This window comes from Lygodium microphyllum, chromosome 25 (assembly GCF_053477565.2).
Source record: "Lygodium microphyllum isolate KBCC chromosome 25, Lygodium_microphyllum_v1.1.10, whole genome shotgun sequence".
Classification (NCBI taxonomy): domain Eukaryota; kingdom Viridiplantae; phylum Streptophyta; class Polypodiopsida; order Schizaeales; family Lygodiaceae; genus Lygodium; species Lygodium microphyllum.
Genome location: NC_141159.1, coordinates 112278368 through 112300014, shown reverse-complemented (window position 1 = coordinate 112300014; position 21647 = coordinate 112278368). Strand labels below are relative to the sequence as shown.

The following is a 21647-nucleotide window of genomic DNA, read 5'->3' as shown; positions in this document are numbered from 1 at the left end:
ATTTTGTTCCCGAACTTTGAGCTTAATGCCATCAACTAGCGAACATTTGTGCAAGTTCTGGTGTGCTACCTTATCTCCGTCCCACCACATTTACACATAATTGCTGCATTCAGCTTCTGGAAAGGAACAACAGTAATTAGCTGCTCACATGGCTTGCGAAGAATTTGAAGCTCGAAGTCCATCAGGGCAAGCAGCAAAATTGATCTACTTGCTCAAGAAACATCATTGTCCCTATCCACAAAGTAGGGGATGCTATGATACTAACCCTGGTTTACTACCTCATGCAATATTGTCTGCACACATATATTTCAGCAAAATTGGTCTACTTGCTCAAGAAACATCATTGTTCCTATCCACAAAGTAGGGTATGCTATGATACTAACTCTGGTTTACTACCTTGCGCAATATTGTCTGCACACACATATTTTATGGTACTTCCTGAATATGAAATGAATTCATTGCACATCTTCACATGGATCTTTAGTTGGTGTTGGAAACCAACTGTAAAAGGCATACTACCAATTACCTATGATAGCCAATGCTCTCTCCTCTCCATTAGTAAGAGTAGGTGGAGTTTACATTGACTGTGTACATGGGTGACTCGGGCCTATCAAGATGGATTTTTGATTTTCATTGTGTCAACCAGAGTCGGAGTTGACTGTTTGCTGAGTCCATTTCTAGTAGAAGCAACTTTCTGAATGGCCTATAGTTTAGGCACACTATCAAGTGATGCAGGATTTTTTCTGTAACTTCCTGGATAGGGTGTCTGGTCATTTGAGAGCATGTCTCCTTTTACATAGATTGGCAAAAACTTCTTCCCTGCTCCTTTGAGGAGATGCTCTCAGTTATTTGCTTGGATAAGGTTTTGGCACTCTGAATCGTTTTGGAATTTCGCAATGATGTGGTCTTTGCTGACTTTTTGGTGATTACTTTACTTTTTTTAGGGTACTGATTCCTATAGACTCCAAGATATTGGTGAGGACCAATACTCTCTCTTTAACCAATGTTTGACAATGGTTGTGTTCACCTTGAACATGGCTTCTTTGTCATAAGTGAAATTCAGCTTGCATAAAAAATTGAAAGAATGTGTAATTCAGTAGCATCCAAAGAAATGAGAGATGCAGTCATTGCACTTGCATCTTACAGCTCTAGGATCTATTAATGATAATAATAGATATATGGTCTTCAAGCAACTTTTAATGCTAATATAAATGCAGTGCACGTTTTGGATTGAATTTCTATGATACCTAGGCCATTACAAGGGAGGTTGCCTATAGCACAATCTTTTAACAGCAGCTGCAGGTGCTAGGAACCCTAGGCTCTCTAAGATGTGGGGCAAGAGCCAACCAGCTTGGCCATTTTAGAGTGAATTACCTGGTAATGAAAGATAGCAAGGACCTTAATGCTTGGTTAACCAGCCGGGCCATTTTAGAGCGAATTACTTGGTAATGAAAAATAGCAAGGACCTTAATGCTTGCTTAACCAGCAGGTAGGCATCCCTACCCATGCCATTTGGAAATATGTCTAGGTTATTTGTAGCTTAATTCTCTACAACCAGCCGATCTCTTTGTAGAGAGGCTTAAAATAACTTTTGGCAGTATCATTTTAGCTCAACAGTATTAGCTGTTCAAATGCTTGTCATGTGTATCCAAAAGGCCATGACGCACCTTATCAATATAGACTTAGAAGAATGTTATATAGTTATTAATCACGATGTGAGATGTGCCATAAAACAAAGCAAGAAAATGAAATTCATGTTGAAAGTTGGGCCCTTCATCCACAATTCAGCCCAAACATTCACTTCCTAGATGTTGTATCTATGAGAGCGTGCAATCAGTGGAAGAACATGAACATGGAGAGAGAAGGGAAGATAGAGACTGCGATGAAAGAAGAGAACGGAAGAAGATCTGCATTGAACTCCAAGTGGATGCTGATTACAATGTGAACTGATCAGTCCTTAAACGTAGCCCAAAGCATCCATGAGGGCATTGGATCAGGTAGATGATAAAACAAAGTACTGGATGATGGAGGTGTTAGCAGATATGTTAGTTCATGGGTGAGTCTGTGCATGCCAATGGGCTAGGGCACCAAGATATTATCCTGATTATTTAGGCATTTTTCTTGGCATTTTATGATGGTCATTTTAACATTTATTGCTGGCTGACCAGATCAAATACTGGCCAACTTGACATGATTTATGGCATTACTTTTGCCTATTTATTCAGGCTTCTCCTCCACATTCAATGATCATTTCATCACCTGATTGGTTGTGGTGGAGGAAGAGGAGCATGTGCCAGTGCCTTCATAGCCAGTGACTCACATTGGTTCTATATTGTCTCATATCTTGGTATATGGATTCCATTTCCTAAGTATCTTTTTGCTTCTGAGTTCTTTGTGCAGTGTTCTTTTCTTTTGCAATGCTTCTCTTTCTCTTTCCTTTGTCTCTTGTGTTCAGCAGTCTATTAGAGTAGTTTTCCACGCTTCCATCATGACAACACTTTTGACATGGTATCAAATTGCAAGATCCTTGTTCCTGTTGCTGTTTTACACCGTTTCAGGTCTGAGTTTTGGCTTTTTTGCAGCTGATTGGACACATTTTTGATTGCTGCAATTAATTTCCAACTTGAGCGACCATCTTTTGATCATTTTCGGCTTGTCTTCTTGGTGTTTTATAGATTGCCATTTTCGTTTTCAGCTTTTTGGGCCCGTTTTAGGGCTGGTGACCTGTTATTGACCCTTCCAAATCTGCGTTTTGATGTTTGCTACCTGCGTTTTACTGATCAGCACTTGCGTTTTGCTGTTCGCTCTTGTGCAGGGTTGGATGATAGTATTTTCAGGCTGGTTCTGGTTATTTTTGATCTGTCTTCTCACTGTGTGGTACATTGCTCAACTTTAGAGAGGGTTCATGTGTATCTAGTTGTCGTGTTGTCATCACTACATTGGTTATTATTGTTGATCTTTTCTCTATGTGCTTTCTTTATTGCTTGGCACTTGTGCAATCCTTGTGGTGAGTTTGTTTTTTTGGCATACTTTTCCCCTTAAAGATCCCTTGTCTTTCTTCATCTTCTTGTATCTCCCTCATGATGGCTCCTTCGGCATCTCCTCTTGATGGTCAGTATATAAATATTCTATACTCATCTACAAGTGTTATGTTGGAGACTTGTGTTCAGCTTCAGGTCTTTGTGAGGATTCTATCTCTTAGTGCTTGTGGCAAGAAGGGACACCTTTGGAAGGATTGTAGGACATTAGTAGCTTCACAACAAGAGCAGGTGCAGATGGTGATGATGTATGATGACTCTCTTGGTGAGCCTTCCTCTTCTCCAGGTCTAGGTTTAGGCTCCATCTATGTGGCCCTGGTGATGGCTGCAGGGCCCTTCTTGGATGCTAGTACAAGTGATGGGGTCATCCCTCACAACTCTTCGAGGGGTTTTCCTGACATATTGATCGAAGTCTGGCAGATTAAAATCTTGGAGCTGGGATTGACATCCAAGTTCATGATGAGCTGGTTATTTGATAGAGTAAGATTGGGAGCTCACATGAGGGGACACTTTGGTGGTTTGGCCAAAAGCAGGGAATCCATGGTCACATATGTTCGGAGGCATTTTTGACAGACTGGTCTTGTATGCTACTGCAAGACATTGTTGACAGATATTGAGAGTTGCTATGATTCTTCTTTATTTTTAGGTGTTGGTACGATCGATATTGACATCAGGTTCTTATTAGAGGTAGAGTCATCCCCTGGACAGGTAGTCGGACACGTTAGCAGAGTACGGCAGTGCCATGTCAATACAGTACAATGGAGAGGACACGTCAGGAACGCACGGACAGAGCAGGATGCCACATCTGCACAGTACAGATATGAGCAGCTTGTAGTCGGACAGTGCAGGCTGCAGTTGGACAGTTTTTTTATTGTTTTTGCTGCAAGTGCTGCATTTAATGTAGCTAACTTGGTGTTGAGCATTCTTTATTTCCTGGCTATTTATAGTCAAGTTGTGGCACACTCTTATATTTACATTCAAATTTTGATCTTGAGATCTGTTGACTGAGACAGATTGTGCTCGGGCTGATGGAGATTGAAGTCATCAAGTCAGAGACACACATATATTTCCTCTGTCCCTGTGTATATTTCTTCACTCTTATACATCATACTACACTGCAGATTTTCTGCATTTACAATGTCTCCTCTCTCTCTCTCTCTATGTTCACACTCTCTCAATCTATATTCTATGCTTCCGCATCGCTACACTTTGACATGGTATCAGAGCGGTGAAGACAGACAGACAGAGTGTTGAACCTATCTAAAGAGGAGATTTCAGCGCGACACAAGGCTGTGTTTCCAGGATTCGAGGGCGAGTGGTAGGGCTGCGCATCGGATCAAGGCTGAAGCGAGTGTGGGCATGCGGGTAAGGAGTCTAATTGGTGAATTTGTTGCAGGTTATTGCTATTCGAAGGGAAGGAAGACTGCGTTTTAGGCTTCCATTGCTGATTTTATATTTTCATTGCCTCCGGCGGATGAAGAAGGTTTGGGCTGCTGAAGAATCAGCCCTTACAGGCTGTGTTTACACGGTCAGAGGGGGCTGATTTTGCATTTGTGCACGCACTGCAGGTGAACATGTCTACAGAGGCTGATTTGGAGTTCTAGGCGATCATGGACAGGAAGGTAGGTACCTGTCCTACCGACTCTTTCATCGGATCAAAAGCTTGATGGTGACAATTATCGCATCTGGCGGGTGATGATGTTGGCCATCCTTGAGTCTTATGATTTGGAGGAGCTTGTGTTGGAGGAGATCCATTGATCCTCGGTGCTAGATGAGTCCAAACTCTCTTCCAGTGCTTGTGTGGAGTTGACCAAGGCACAGACCTCATTGGGACAAACTGAATGCCAGGATTCAATCTTTTCTGTTTCTATCTTGGACTACAGCTGTGATAGCTCACATCGAACACTTGACGGTGGCTCGAGAGATATGGTTGGATCTTGACTACATGTACAACTAGATGACCCTGATGAAGAGGGTTTCTTTGGAGGTGCAGATGTGGACCTTGTCTGTGAATAAGTCTTCTTTGCTTCGGGAACACATCAACAAGCTTCGGCAGCTTCAAATGCAGGTTCAAAATGTGGGGAAGCTTATTTCCTCTGAAAACATGGCGATCACTTTACTGTCTCGGTTGCTGCCATGATTCGATACTTTTTATTCCGCTCTTATTGCTTCAAGGCGGGAGTCGACTCTTCGGTGGGAAGAGTTAGTTCCTATGGTCTTGGACCAAGAGGAACAATTGAAGGGACAAAATGCTTTCAAATTGGAGGCTTTGGTTGGTCAAGCCTCTCAGAAGAAGGGGAAGGACCAAAAGAAGAAGGAGGACAACAAATCCAAGAAGGACAAGGAAAAGGAAACGACTTGCTATATTTGTGGTAAGACCGGTCATTGGAAGAAGGATTGCCCTGAAAAAGACAAGGACACCAAGAAGAAGGATACAAAGGATTCTGGAGTGGTGGTTGTACCCTCATTAGCTGCTTTTTTACACTTAGTCGTCATTGAGAACTCTACACTGAAGGCTTCTGATATTGCGATGGTAACTCCCCCGGCTTGTGAGTGGATCGTGGATAGTGGCGCCTCCCGGCACATAACTCCTTCTCCCGTTGGTGTTATCCATTTGCGACCTTCGCGTGGGCAGATTCTCATTGGAGACAGCTCTTTTGTGTCTATTGCTGCGCGGGGTGAGATGCAGCTTATTCTAGATGGACGTGGGGATACATGTTGATCATAGATGACTATAGCAGGATGACATGGGCCTATTTCTTGACTTTGAAGTTGGAGGCTTTCTCTCACTTCAAGGATTGGCTTCTTTTTGAGGAGAACCGATCTGGCCGGCGATTGAAGACCTCGCGTTCAGACAAGGGAGGTGACTTTATGTCTAATGAGTTTGCTCATTTTTGTGCAGATAGAGGCATTCACCAAGAGTTTGCTAACATCAACACTCCCCAAGAGAATGGCATTTTGGAGCGGAAGAACCGAAGTGTGATTGAGATGGTGTGCACCATGATGGAGCATTGATAGACACCTCAATTTCTATGGGCTGAGGCAGTGGCTACCGTAGTTCACATCCTCAATTGATCTCCGATTTCGGTCGTCGACAGGATGACTCCTTTTGAGGCTTACTTTGGGATGAAGCCTGATGTCTCTTATTTCAGGATCTTTGGGTGTGATGCCTATGTGCACATCCCGAAGACACAGCGTGACAAGTTCGAGGCGGCTTCTGGATGACAGGTTTTTGTTGGCTATAGCTCCCAGTCCCAAGATTATCGTTTGTTTAATCCTGTCAAGCAGGATGTCTATACGATTGAGATGTGCGGTTTGTGGAAGTTTCGGCCACAAAGGGGGGTGAGAAGCACCCCATCGTTGGAGATCCAGGGGAGAGTTGGGCTCCCGAGCCAGTTTCTTTGGAGCCAATGCCTCTTGATGGCGATTCTTCTTCTGATTCAGAGTCTTCCCTTCCACCGGCCACCCCCAAGGAGCTTCTGCCGGTGGATGCACCTGAGTTTTTTGTAGATGGAGAGTGATGGGAAGAGGTTCGTTCTCCTCCTCGTTGGGTCTGTGGCACACTCCGAGATTCAGGGATTGAGGGGGTCCCTGAGAAGTGGGAACCGCTGGATGGACCGCGGAGGTCACGGAGGCAGGCACATTCTACGGAGCTCGTTTGCTCTAACTATTGTTTGATGACCTGTTTTATGTAGGATCATGAGCCGACTTAAGTGAAGGAGGCTTTGCAGTTTGACCATTGGCGGAAGGCTATGGAAGCCGAGTTGGAGGCTATTGAGAGGAATGTCACTTGGTCTCTTGTGCCTCGTCGTCCCTCTCACAAGAAGGTGATTGGTGTCAAGTGGATCTTCAAGACCAAGTACCTTAGCGATGCTTCTTTGGACAAGCACAAGGCTCACCTTGTTGCTAAAGATTTTGCTTAGCGCCCAGGCATTGACTTCCATGATACTTTTGCCCCCACTGCTCGTATGGCGACTATTCAAGCTGTTCTTGCCTTGGCTGGCGATAGGGGATGGCTTGTCTATTAGTTGGATGTGAAGTCGGCCTTTCTCAATGGTGATTTGCAGGAGGAGATCTATGTTGAGCAGTCTCCTCGCTTTGGGTCCTCGGATGGGAAAGTCTACAGGTTGAAGAAGGCCTTGTATGGCCTCAAGCAGGCTCCACATGCATGGAACGAGAAGACTGACTCGTTTCTTTAGTCGAAGTTGGGATATGGGCGCTCCAAGGCCGATCTGTAGCTTTATGTGCACACTTTCGAGGTTGGTCGTGTGTTGTTTGTGTTGTATGTTGATGATTTGATTCTGACAGGGGATCATGCACAGAAGGTCCAAGAGACCAAGACAGCTTTACATCAGATGTTCGAGATGACAGATTTGGGGCTTCTTCATTTCTTCTTGGGTCACGAGATTTATCAGTCTCAGAGGGGGATTTTCATCTCTCAGCAAAGATAGATTCAGGAGCTCTTGGTGACTTTTGAGATGGAGACTTGTCGGACCATTAGTACTCCTATGGATCCAAACTGGAAGGCCACTTCACACTCAGATTCTCCCTTGACGGATGTTTCCCGCTACCGTCAGTTGATTGGATCCTTGATTTGGCTTCCCAACACTTGTGTTGATCTTTGTTTTGTTGTGGGTCTTTTGGCAGGGTTCATGAGTGCACCCAAACAGGTGCATTGGCAGGCTGCCTTGAGGATTCTTCGGTATTTGAGGGGGACCTTTGACTTGGGGATTTCTTATCCAGTAGCCATAAATGCTTCAGATCTTGTTCCTGTAGGTTGGAGTGACTCAGATTGGGCTGGCGATGAGGACCATCGGCGGCCTACTATAGGCTATTGTTTTACCTTGGGTACAGTTGTTATCACTTGGAGTAGCAAGAAGCAGCCCATGGTAGCCCTTTCTTCTACTGAGGCGGAGTATGGGGCCGCGTCTTCCACCACATGTGAGGTTGTGTGGCTTTGGAGATTGTTAGTTGGCTGCCCCCAGAATCGTCCTACTCTTTTGCGGTGCAACAATGAGAGTTGCATTGCCTTGGTGCGGAATCTTGTATTCCATGCCCGGATGAAGCACATTGAGATCCAATATCACTTCATTCGAGAGAAGCTTTTGGATGGGACCATTGATGTGGAGTATTGCAAGATGGAGGATAATCTTGCAGATCTGTTTACGAAGGTGCTTCCCCCGGCTTTACTTCGTCAGCATTCCAGATCCCTTAGTTTGATGCCTTGTCTAGGATCTGAGAGGGGGTGTTAGAGGTAGAGTCATCCCCTGGAGAGGCAGTTGAACACGTTAGCAGAGTACGGCAATGCCATGCCAGCACAGTACAATGCAAAGGACACGTTAGCAGCGTACGGACAGAGCAGGATGCCATGTTAGCACAGTACGGATGGCAGCAGCTTGTAGTCGGATAGTGCAGGCTGCAGTTGCTCAGTTTTTTATTGTTTTTGCTGCATTTGGTGACCTGGTGCTGGGCATTCTTTATTTCCTGGCTATTTATAGTCAGGTTGTGGCACACTCTTATATTCACATTCAGATTCTGATATTGAGATCTGTTGGTTGAGATTGACTATGCTCGGGCTAACGGAGATCGAGGTCATCAGGTCGGAGACACACACAGATATTTCCTCTACCCCCTTGTAAATTTCTGTACTCTTATACAGCATACTACACTGTAGATTTTGTGCGTTTACACTGTCTCCTCTCTCTCTCTCTCTGTGCTCACTCTCTCTCAGTCTATGTCCTATGCTTCTGCATCGCTGCACTCTGACAGTTCTCTCCTAGGCACCTAGGTGGTGGCTTGCACATCCACTTTTGGGGCATCCATGGTTCTACTGTGGTGTTCCTTGTTCTATGTACTATGATGGGACATTATCATTGTATATCATATTGTATTAGATCCCCTATGATTTGAGAGAGGGTGTTAGCATTAATGTTAGTTCATGGCTGAGTTTGTGCATGTGATTCAGTAGTGGGCTGGTGCACCACGATATTATCTTGATTATTTAGGCATTTTTCATGGCATTTTATGATGGTCATTTTAGCATTTATTGCTGGCCGACCAGCATTTAATGCTAGTCAACCTGACATGATTTATGGCATTATTATTGCCTATTTATTTAGGCTTCTCCTCCACATTCTATGATCATTTCATCACTTGATTGGTTCTAGTGGAAGGAGAGGAGCAAGTGCTAGTGCCTTCATAGCCAATGACTCGCATTGGTTCTGTATTGTGTCATATCTTGGTATATGGATTCCATTTCCAGAGTATCTTTTTGCTTCTGAGTTCTTTGTGTAGTGTTCTTTTCTTTTGCAGTGTTTCTCTTTCTCTTTCCTTTGTCTCTTATGTTCTGTAGTCTATTATAGTAGTTTTCCACGCTTCCATCACTGCATCCACTTTTGACAGGAGGAATGCGACTAAGAGTTGAGTGTATTGGAATTTGCAAGACAAAGTGTTTGCCAATGAATCAAGTCAGCTATAAGTAGTTGGAAATGACCAAAACTGGTTGATTTCTATAAGAGCATTCCAAAAATATGGCTGAATTGCTCGTGGCGCTGAATTTAATGCAGCGATTGATTAAATATGCTAATCAAGGTGTCAGAAGTGGTGCAGCAATGGAAGCATAAACATGTGCTGAAATAAATTGCTGAACACAAGACAAAAGAGAAAGGGAAAGAAAGAACACAATACAGATGAGAACTCAGATGTATGCTCGGGAAATGGAATCCATATACCAAGACATGAGATAGTACAAAAGCAATGTGAGTCACCGGCTATGGGGACAGTGGCACCTGCTCCCTCTCCGTAAGAACTGTCAGGTGATGAATGAATATGGAGGAGGGAGCTTGAGAATATATAGGCCAAATAAATGCCTTGGAGGATATATCCCGTAAAATATTTAGTGCTCATTTTGGTCAACTAGCCATTATTTTCATTTGGTTAAGTGGTATGTACTTCCACGGAGCTCGTTTCTCAAATTACGAGGCGTGGCTAGATGATCCGACCTGCGTAAAAATGTTGGTCGATTGGCTGCAAGTAATGCCAAATCACAATAAATGCTGGCAAGTAAAATGCCTAAAATATCTCTGGTGCCCAGCTTGTTGTATCGCATGTGCAGACTCAGCCATGAACTGACTAATCTGCTGACATCCTCTCTCAGATCATGGGGGATATGATACAATACAATATACAATGATAATGTCTCAGTATAGTACATACAATAATGTCCATCAGAGTAGATCCATGGATACCCAAGTAGTGGGTGCGTCAGCCACCACCAAGGTGCCTCGGAGAGAACCTGATGTTGATGTCGATCACACCAGCTCTTGAAAATAGAGAAGAATCATAGTAGCTCTCATGTCCGTCAATGATGCCTTTGATGTAACACACGTGACCATCCTGTCACCAATGCTGCAATGCATAAATGACCATGAATTCCCCTCCTTTGGCTAGACCGCCAAAGTGTCTTCTCATGTGAGCTCCAGACGAAAGATACCCACTCTCTGTCAAGAAAAGAATAGCTCATCTTGAACTTGGATGTCAATCCCAGCTCCAGGATTTGTACTTACCAGACTTTGGATGATGTGTCAGGGAAACCCTCTTTGGATCTTGTGCATATATATAGAAGTATAGAGGAGGTGTAGTTGCCCCATCTCACCACCCTCTCACACTCCCTCTTTGGCAATGGGGAGTTGTGAGGGATGACCGCATCACCACCACTAGAAAGCAGCTGAGGAAGGGGCCACCAAGCCCTTCCCATGATCTGAAGAAGAGGATCCCTTCTGCGCCTTGGACTTCACCTTGGTCGGAGGATTTGAGTCGGAATCTAAGATAGATGATGACTCATCGGAGGAGTCCGCATCCCGCTTGATCTTTTGCTCCTTGTTCTTGGCCGCTAACTCTCTGCAATTCTTCCGCAAATGTCCCTTCTTGCCATAGTGGTAACATTGGGCCTTCGACTTCTTCATCTTCAAACCCCTCTTTGAAGCTGCAAGAGCCTCACTTGAATCTCCATAATGTGACAGAAACGGCCCCTTGCAGTCGCAAAGTCACCTCATGCTCAAGCAACATCAAGGACATATGAAGAAAACTGACAGGAGTCGTAGATGTTTGTGTTGGTAAAGCATTCGCTACTCCATCAAACTCCGGAGAAAGCTTGTAGAGTACTGTACCAACAAGATGTGCCTCTGATAGGGTAGATTGCATAGTCCGAAGTTGGTCTTGGATCTGGGTAACTTGAAGTAGGAATGATTGAATTGTATCTTTGGGTTGAAACTTCAGTTGTTGGAGTTGGCCATAGAGAGTAATAGCCTCATGGTGGAAGAAGCCTCGTACATTAGCTGCAACTTCGACCATACGTCTGAAGTTGTCTTGCAAGAGGTGACCGCCGGTAGGACTTCTTTGGAAATACACTGAAGTAAGTCCGAGTAAGCATGGGCATCATCTCAATCCCATGTAAGCATTGCTTCCTTGTGGTTGTATTCATCAAAATCAGTTGGAACAGGAGAAGGCCAACGAGGATGTGCAATAGTATCGCAAACCACGTACCATAACTGCAGGCCTTCATCACTGCACTCCAGGTCTAATAATTAGGCCCATGGAGCTTTTCATCAGTGGATATGCATGGAGGAGTCATCTGTAGAGGATTTAGAAGAGGAGAGAAAAGAAGATATTTGGAGAGGGAACACAGTCAAAACACGAGCACAGATTGCAAAAAGCAAGAGTTCACATATAGTATAACTCAAAATCTGACCAAAATAAGTTGCTGCAAAAAGTCAAAAAATCAGTAAAAAATTGACAAAAACAGCAAAAACGGGTTGATAATGCAAGCGCCTAGCCAGGAGGAGATGTAGAGGCACCAAAACGCAGGTTGAAATAGACATGCAGGCTGTACAGATGCTGACGTCAGCAAAAAACGTAGGTAAAACATGTTGCAGAGGCACCAAAACGCAGGTTGAAACAGACATCCAGGCTGTACAAATGCTGACGTTAGCAAAAAACGTAGGTAGAACATGTTGCTTGGTTGGAGCAGCAGTCGCCTGATTAGCAAGTGGGAAAAGTCCTGAAATCAGCAAGAAAACAAAGCAAGAGCATCGATCCCGAGCTTTGATACCATGTCAAAAGTGGTGTAGCAATGGAAGCATAAACATGTGCTGAAATAAACTACTGACCACAAGACAAAAGAGAAAGGGAAAGAAGGAACAAAATATATATGGGAACTCAGATGTATGCTTGTAAATGGAATCCATATACCAAGACATGAGATAGTATAGAAGCAATGTGAGTCACCGGCTGTGGGGGCAGTGGCACCTGCTCCTTCTCCGTAAGAACTGTCAAGTGATGAATGAATATGGAGGAGGGAGCTTGAGAATATATAGGCCAAATAAATGCCATAAAATAGGATTGATTGGCCAGCATTAAATGCTGGCTGATTGGCTGCAAATAATGCCAAATCACAATAAATGTTGGCGAATAAAATGCCTAAAATATCCATGGTGCCTAGCTTGCTGTACCACATGCACAGACTCGGCCATGAACTAACTAGTTTGCTAACACAAGGGTCTTGTGGTGTAATGCATTCTAGCCTACTAGGGTCGTTAACAAGCTCTACTAATAGCTCATTTATGCAACACCTCTTGCGAGATCCTCTCTTGGACTTAAGACCCCATGCAACACTGTCCACGCATTGGGATGCTGTGGAATGCCAATTCTTGCAATGGGAGCTTTGGCCAATATGCTATTGCTCCCAAGCTCAAGTGTGAGCCTATTTGCCTGTATGGCTAGGAGATATGAGAATGGACGAATGAATGGAATGTGGAAAGAACAAAGCATAAACATTGACAAAGAAATGAATACAAGAACTCATAAACATTAATGAACTGGTAACAGAGTCCATAATGAAAAGCATGACATGTACATTATAATACCAATCGTGTAGCAGCTTAGGGATGACCGATAGTGCCTCCAATCTCCCTCTCTCGAAGGATGAATAATGATGCAATGATAAATTTGAGATTGAAGAGAAGAACCAAGACAATAGGTTGGACCCAAAATGGGAAACCTAGCTGCTTGTACATGCACCCAACAACATTAAATGTACACTTTTAACACTCCTTCTTAGAGCATGGGTAATGAATAAAATAATATATACAATGATGGTAGATATACAAGCCTTTAGGGACCCCACCATGTCCCTTATCATAGTAAAAGGTCTACCTGAAACTTGTAACATCATAAAACTCACAACGAGGACAATTAGATAGGACCATGGATACCCAAGGTATGAGTGATCAAGCCATTGCTAGGTGCTTCAGAAAAGCATTGATGTCAATGTCGATCATACTTTAGCCTAGAGCGTAGAAAGTGAAAATAGGTGAATCTCATTGCTAGTTATGAACAACTCCATGGAAAGCATGTAGTGACCATGGATTCCTTGCCTTTAGCCCTTCCATAGAAGGGCCCCCCCTTGTGAGAATCATGATTCATGGCTATGTGAAACGGCACTTAAGAAGAGGCAAAATGCTGAAATGGGGTCAAAGTCTCTTGAAACATGTTTTTTGGACCGGAATGTTTCGTAATGTGTTTCGGGCCAAACTCCAAATGTTTTGGGACATAAAAAGTTTGCAGGAAATTGGATGCAATGTTTGTGGTCAAAACTTCAAAGTTTGTGTCCTTTTAATGCCCAACATCAACTTTAGCTGTAAAAGGAGCCATTGATATATGCAATCATTATGGATAACACATCAAAACAAAACTCCGGCAATCAATGCCGATATCCATGTCAATATATTAAATAAATCCATGATAAACGATGATAACGAAAGTTCCAAGACATTTAGGGTATGGCATTTGTGAAAGTTTAAAATAGGTGTTTCATGTAATAATTCCGCAGCGAAATATTAATGACCCTAGACCAAAGGAATCTCCCGCAATAAAGATACACTGGCCTAAGTGCTCCAGCATCGTGCATTTACAATACCATTTCCGCGTAGTGCATATGCAACCGTGGCTCGAAAACCGCAAGCCACCGTAGGCCTCCGCGGGAACACCCCTTCATTGGACAAAAAGATAATGAATTAAGTGCAATTTTTTTTATTAAACCCCCTCCCCTTAAGCTGTTGTATGGCGGGGAGAGGGAGTATGAGCTTGAGTGGTGGAAGGGCATGGGGAGGGGAAGCATGCACCCCGCCACTTGTGTGGCTACCCCCCATCTTCAAGCCTATAAGAACCCCTTCCCTCCCAAGCTTGAGAAGGGGAGGAAGGAATCGTGGTGCTGCTGCCCGCTGCCTTGTGGAAGCTGCCCACCGTCTTCACCCAGCTGTCGCCGTGCCCCCCATCATCATCATCACCATCTTCATTATCATCGTCGTCATCCTCTTCATCATCCTCTCCATCATCATCTCCACCCAATCATCTCCCCACCCACGTCATCCCTATTACAGAAGCTTGGAAGCTTCTATTGGAAGCTTCTAACTGAAGCTTCCCTAGGTCTCGTTCACCCCGTGTTCTCGGTTTTCTTAAAACCGTGTCTTCAAGACCCAATTTCTGCGCAGGGAAGTAATCTCGGGCAGAATTGACTTCGTAACCCGTAAGAGAGCTAAGGGAGAGTTGCTGAGGCGAAATTTACTGCATCAATGGCTCCCAAGCAAAAGGCAAGAGGAGCACACGCGGGAGCTTCCACCCAAAGCACGAGAGTGGACAACGCCCCGATAATGAATGCCCAGGTTCCGAATATTAATTCCGCATGCAAAGGATGCATAAAACATGTTTTAATTCACGTAGGGAAACTTGAATGCATCGTAAAATTTATGTACTCGTTCGATTTACAAAGTTGAGTCGCATGACGAGTACTTGCGTTTGCTTGCATCTTCATGGTCAAGGGTAGTCGCATAAGTTGAAAGATGGATTTGTGCAAAGGCATCCTTGTTGCATCGCGCAAAGAACAAGGCATATAACACATAATGCACTTATGTATTAATTTTCTAGTTGTGATTCGTGTATAAGATAATCGTAGACGCCCATTAAATGATGTCCGAATAGTCGCAATGCATGGAAAGGATTTATGAACCTTGCAAATTACATGCGATGATAGTTACATTTTAGGTTGGGTTAAGTGATAAAAGAAGGATTAAATCAATGATGTACTCAATGGCATCTAGTCATGTGAGAATGGTGCATCCATGCATGGAGTTCTTTTATCAAAGTTTGAATGCATCTTTATTAAAAATATTAAAGCTTGAATTCAATGCTTTAAACGTAGGATTTATAAGAATAGTTTTGAATGTAAATCAACGTCGCATAAGGCAAGGAAAAGAAAAGATCACTATAGATCCTTTAGTTGCATAAAGGTAGAAAGGTCTATGTTCTCAAAATTGCATGGAATGATACATCTCACTCATCTTGCAGTTACTTACATCTTTTAGGGGAAAGTACTTGCAAATTTAGAAGATAGTATTTGCATCCTTAAAAGGGAAGATCATCTTAAATCATGGGTTGGTTAGATCAACTAAGTAATTCGCGTATAATTGAGTAGCCTACATGAGAATCATAAAGGTATGATTAGTTAGCATATGACGATCACCTCAATGTACTAGGTAGGGTTAAGCTATGATAAAATTGTGCCTAGTATCGCACTTGGGATGCCGATTTAATACTTCCAATCTTAAAGGTCCTACCCACATTCTCGAAATGTTCGGACTATCTAATCAACCATGTAAGAACGATCTAGGGTTCCCACCCTCAGGATCAGCCAAATACTAGACCTCCGCAAGGAATTTAGGAACCCTAGGGCCAAAAGGACTATCAGCCTAGTAGAGTCAAGGTTTTGGATTGGATCAATAGGAATCCCAAACCCTACATCTTAATCAAAGGTATTCTTGACTAAGGAATACCGTGTGATGAGAAAAATAATCCCACAAGCTAGGTGCTGACACCTATCTCGTGCAACAAGCTGCAATGTCGTATGGTCTTGTGTCTAAATCATAAAATAGTATTGCCACTCCTTAGACCAAGTTGGCGAGTTCTAAGTACAAGTCTAATTTTCTAGAGGATGAGTAGTCATCCTGCTACATCACTCTTCCTTAGACTTATCTGCCAAGCTAGGGGAGTTACAAAATTGCCAAGAAAGTAGTTGACCAACCAAGTTAGGGTGATGAGGTTGCCCAAGATTTATTGACCTTAATACAAGGAAACCTAAGGTATTGACAATTTGGGTCAACAGGGTATAAACTCTAACCCAAGGAAAGAGGGTAAACAAGCAACTCAGCTTACGAGACCCTTGGGATCTTGCCAAGTCGCGATTGATCCAAGATCGAATGTTGGAAGTGTTCGGGGAGAAGGAATCACACCTTAGCAATTTGCCGTACAAACGACCGCTGGAATGCTTACGATTGCACACTTAGGTGCTCTGTTTGTATTTCTTTGCTCAAAGAACTAATTCAGGAAAAATAACTAATGCTTCAGGTTGAAAGCCTGGAGGGAGAGGTAGTACCAGTTACCTCCGACTATCTGCCTGACCCTATCCAAGGGGGTTGTTAGCCGCACCGGGTACGTGGACTGAACGTGCCGCGAGAGGTCTCTCTGTGGGTGCTACTTGGAGTAGGAGGACGCTTGGGTGCCAGGGGAGGCTCTGGCCGTAAATCCCTTGCCTCCGGATCCTGCACAAGAGGCTGACGTGACTCGAGATGGGATCTCAAGGCCCGTATACAAGTCAACGGGCGGAACTTGGAATAGCAATCCTTGTGGATTGCTGGAATAGCCTTGGGGCAAGTTTATTTGATATATTCCAAAGACTGATAAATAAAGATCAAATGTTGAAAAGGAACTTGCTTGACATTATTTTTCTGTGTCAGTGCTTAAGTTACGTGAAGGAACCAGTGATTAATTTGGTTAATTAAGGAAGCTGTTTTTGCTTGTCAAACTAAATGTGGTAGGTAATTAGATAACTAAAGCAACCCGAGAAAAGTGCAGTGGACGTGACTCTGGGTCCGTCCTACGGAAGGGTGGTCTCGGTTGGCTGGGAACTTTTCTCAAAGGAATTGACAGCGAGGTAACAATGACCTAGAATCTATAGAGCTAGAATCCCGATTTATGCTGTTTTAGGGGAACGGAATGGGACTATGCCATCGGGCAGAGAGGTCGAGCTTCGCATTCCTCTCGTTTCCCATTCTCCTTAAACCAAGTGCAATATAAATCCGCTTCGACCCTGATGTTCTACGCAAAGTGGTTCATCTAGGGACTCCACGCTAGTTACTTTCTAGGAACTTGACCATTAGGAAAAACATGATTCAGGTCGCGGTCCTAAGTGGGAACAGTCGGAATGCTTCCGCTTCGTGGCAAACTCAGGAAGACCTAGATCGCAAACCCCGTGACATTCCTTGGGAGTGCCGGGCAGCGCTTTCTAGACTCTCTTCTCGATGGGTTGCTAAGACGTGTCCTACAAGTGGACAGGGGGACACGTTACATTTCATATGTTTATGAAACGCGTAGGTATGAAATGAGTTTCCTAACCTTATGAAATGGGTTTCCTGGCAACTATGCATGACGTGCAGCAGCAAAAACATGCAGGGTACAGCTGTTGGTTGCAGCTGAAAACAGTTCAACTGCCACAAGAAGTGATTTGCCTAGTAGCTAGATAGGTGGCTCTGAAGGAAAGAAGGGCTGAGAGTGAAAACCACAAGGTAGAGGAGTTCCAACAGCAGAAATGCAGCAGATTCAGATCTTAAAATAGTTAGTGAACATCAGCAAATGGCACCAGAATTGAATATTCTAGCCGTCTGATACCATATGGGAATGTGCAAATGAAGATTCTAGCCGTTCAATATCATTTGAGTGACAGTGTGGAAAGAACAAGCATAAACACTAGCAAAGAGATGAACACAAGAACTCAAAATGAACAGCCAATAGAATCCATAATGAGAAGCATGAGAGGTGCAATGCAATACCACCAGGGTAGCAGCACAATAGCAGTGCCTCCAGTCTCCCTCCCTCCAAGGACGTGTGATGATGCAATGATAAAGTGAGTGAAGAGGGACATATAAACAGGCCATAGGATGAGACCTAAAACCAAAGGTTGGACCCAAAATGGGCCACCCTACTGCCCATACAGGCGCCCAAATAAAAGCCTAATAAAGTGCCTAATCCCATGCAATTTACGCCGCTAATGGGAGGTGAGTTTGGTGTTCATCTCTTTGTGTTTCTTTCTATGGTTATATGGCTTGTGCCATGTCATTTGTGAAGGTTGGAGATCTCTGGGGGTGTCTCATTCATTCTCTCAGTAATTGGTGTTACTCCCCTCACTTTTGAGTCATTGTATTTTCTGACACTCATGTAAGGAGAAGCACGAGCGAAGCAAATTGAGGAGGATGGAGAGCGAATTGGTGTAAAGAGAAGAAAATGTGGGGTTTAAACATTTAAAAGAACATGAATGATCTTCTATGGTGTGATGGCTTCAAATGTGAGGCAAAAGAGGATCTGAATTCTGAATCAAATGAGAAAAGGTGGAGCAGTCAAGGAAAAGTTCATTTTAAAGGAGCAGATCCTGTTGAAGAAAAAAAGGAGTTGAGACATGTGGCATAGTTCCTTTTTTTTTTGCACATTGGGTTGCGGTGTCACATCTTCATCTGTGACTTGCAAGCTCTGTGAAGGCAAAACCCCTTAATTGCTTCTTCGATCCCCAGCATTAGTATTTTCAGAACACAAGCAAATGCATCGAGGGGGGCATCTTCCAATTAGGCAAGATGCCAATCTGGAAAAGGCCTTAGTGCAATGAATGACCTTCAAGGTCTGCACAAGCAGGCATGTTTGACATGCACCTGTTTAGAGTGGTTGTATGTGCAACTATGTTGACAAGTCATTAGCTAACCTGCTAGATAAACTAGGTAATGTTTTCTTTCTTTTTGAGGGAGGGGCTAATTTTTTGTAGTGAATCTAAAGTATCAAGTCGATCTTATGCTGGATTGTATGTTTCGTCCCCTTGCATTGTTATCCCTAGTTGCTTTGATAAACAGAATTAATCTATTTTTTTGATCCAAAGGTTTGGTGCGACAACCTAAGTGGGGCCACTTGAAGGATTTGCATGAAGCTATCAAGTTATGTGAATCAGCTATGGCTAGTGGAGACACAACCATGTACATGTCACTTGGACCGCTTCAGGAGGTTGTCCTTGCTTATTTGAAGAAACTAATGAAAAAAGTTTTATGAATTGAGAGTAGTACAATGAGGAAGGACTTTGAGTCCCTAAATATTGAAGTAAAAAAAGATCTGATTTTGAGACCAGGCAAATAGATGCTTTGACTTCTCAAATTGAGCTCCAATTATGCAGGTGTATGTATATTCAAATGCAACTGAAGACTGTGCTGCATTCATTTCAAATAGCGATCTGACTAATGCAACCGTACAATTCAATGGCCATTCATATGAACTTCCTGGTTGGTCAGTCAGTATTCTTCCAGACTGCATGAACACTGTGTTCAACACAGCAAAGGTGATGATTGGACTTTAAACACCATATGTTGTAAACTAGAATGTGTTATTTGTTCGTGTGGTTCTGTCATTTTATTAGGTTTCTCATCATTCAACTCTGCACATTGCTTTGCCCTGCAAAATACCTATCTGACCAAATTACTATTATCTCCATGTAAACATCTTTTCTTGATTTAACAGTAGTATTATCGTAATGAAAATATTCTGAGAAGTTGCTCTCTTTTATGTAAGGTACATGTTGATCAGTAATAACCAATAATTATTTGGAAGTATTTTCATTGCTCTTCCTTGATGATGTGTACCTGCATTTTCTGCTTAAGAATTAGATCCTAAAAGTTTTCATCAGTGTTCCCACTTTTTTCACCACTTGAAATTGATGATTTTTGCATTAAATGAATAACATATACTCCATCAAAATTTGATTAACTTAGTAGCACTCTAATGGCTAAAGAAGGAAACTGGTGTCTTGGTAGTGCTCCATCCTTGTATCTAATTAAATGTCTTGTATACAGGTTACTGCACAGACGTCACTTATGACTATGAAAACTGTTGGAACATTCGGCAAAGAACATGATTCTCCTTGGAAATGGTATGCAGAAAAGGTTGGAGCTTGGAGTAAAAATGTGATTGAAGACACAAGATTTTTAGAGCAGATCAGCACTGCCAAAGATACTACTGATTATCTTTGGTACATTACCAGGTAGCCTTTATTAAAGCAAATGGATGCTAGTTAGTTTGTGAATGCATTAGGAGAAAGCCATGTTCTGGAGAAACACCTGATTAAATCGATTTGAAAGTCTTGATTTACATACATGTCTTGTACAGCCAAATGATCATCGAAATTAGAAATGACTGAATCTCTTTGCTTGTTATGAACAGCCCTGCAAAAGCCCATCATATCCATGCATCATTGATGAAGAAACCAGGACTGCATACAATACCGAAGATGAGAGAGCTGGGCCCTGCATGAGTGCCAACTGTGGGGAGGATGAGGGTGTTGGAAGGAGGAGAGACAAGAGATCTGACTAAGGAGAGAGGATGATGATGATGACTGGAGAGTGGAGATAATCGTGTTTAGCCGGATGACCAGGACCACCAGCACCAGCAGGAAGGAAATAAAGATGAGAATGGTCTGATAATGTGATAGCCCAGTAATGAGAAAACGCTTTGAAATAGGCTGCAGAAACTAGAACTGACCAACCTTCATTTAATGCAGGTGGGACCTGTCTAAACCAGCAGACGGTACCACACAAAGTGGTTGACTGCCTGAAAAATTTCCAATCAGGCCTTTAGAGCTGTCTGGCCTGTCCAAGAATACCTAGCCTGAGAATGACCACATGATATAGAAAAGGTATTGCTTGCTGCAGGAGAGAGCCACATCAGTGCTGGACTGGCTGAGAATGCCAAGGGCAGCATAGAGCAAGTTTGAGAAGTTCTAATCTTCATCTGCTGTTCCAAGGGACAAGATTGTTGAAACTTGACATAGACAAAAGACAGACAGACACAGAGAGTGCTAGAGCTTTGAATGTGTTCACTAGAGTCTGGTACAGGCTCACAACTAAGAGATGGATACAGAGAAAGAGGGAAGATGACATGTCTGTTAACAAACCCCTCTCAAATCTTGGGTGTGGCTGAAGGCAAAGGAAGCAGATGGAATCCCAGAGGGGAATAGCTTGCAGTAAGGGAAAACTTGACTGCTGCGAAGAGTTTTCAAAGGTTTGCAATGGATTCGGGGGTATCAAAAGATTTGATGGAAAATTGAACAATGTCGATGTCATATGTCAAAGAAGAAAAGATCCAGCTAAGTAGTACAAGCTCCTCTCTAGATGAAAACTTGAAGACGCGGGTGGTTCAATGAGAATGGATATATGGAAGATGAGAGCAAGGAGCAATGGAAAGCACTAAAGAGCACTCTTGCCTAGGATGGACTATGGATTGAAGTGCATGGTATAGGCATGCTAGCAACAAGGAAAGGTAGCTTGGAGAAGAGGGAAAGTAGTGGTTGCATTACGATAAGGCCATGTAAAGACAGAAAACCTTGAAAGAGCTCCTCATGACCTTGTGAGAGTTCCTCTTTGAACTTGAAAGAAGGGCCAATCTACCAGGGAATCCATAGCAACACCAATGATA

General features: G+C 43.2%; 1 protein-coding gene across 2 annotated transcripts in view; it reads left to right on the top strand.

Annotated features, from left to right (window-relative positions):
* The window catches only part of LOC148014637 (beta-galactosidase 2-like), an 80770-nt gene that overhangs the window by 7825 nt on the left and 51298 nt on the right, over positions 1-21647 (top strand). For both annotated transcript variants that reach the window (XM_087666719.1, XM_087666718.1), the window contains 3 exons: positions 19069-19190; positions 19357-19518; positions 20030-20217. In XM_087666719.1, the coding sequence (XP_087522845.1) occupies positions 19069-19190; positions 19357-19518; positions 20030-20217 (472 nt within the window). The remainder of the gene's footprint in view (positions 1-19068; positions 19191-19356; positions 19519-20029; positions 20218-21647) is intronic.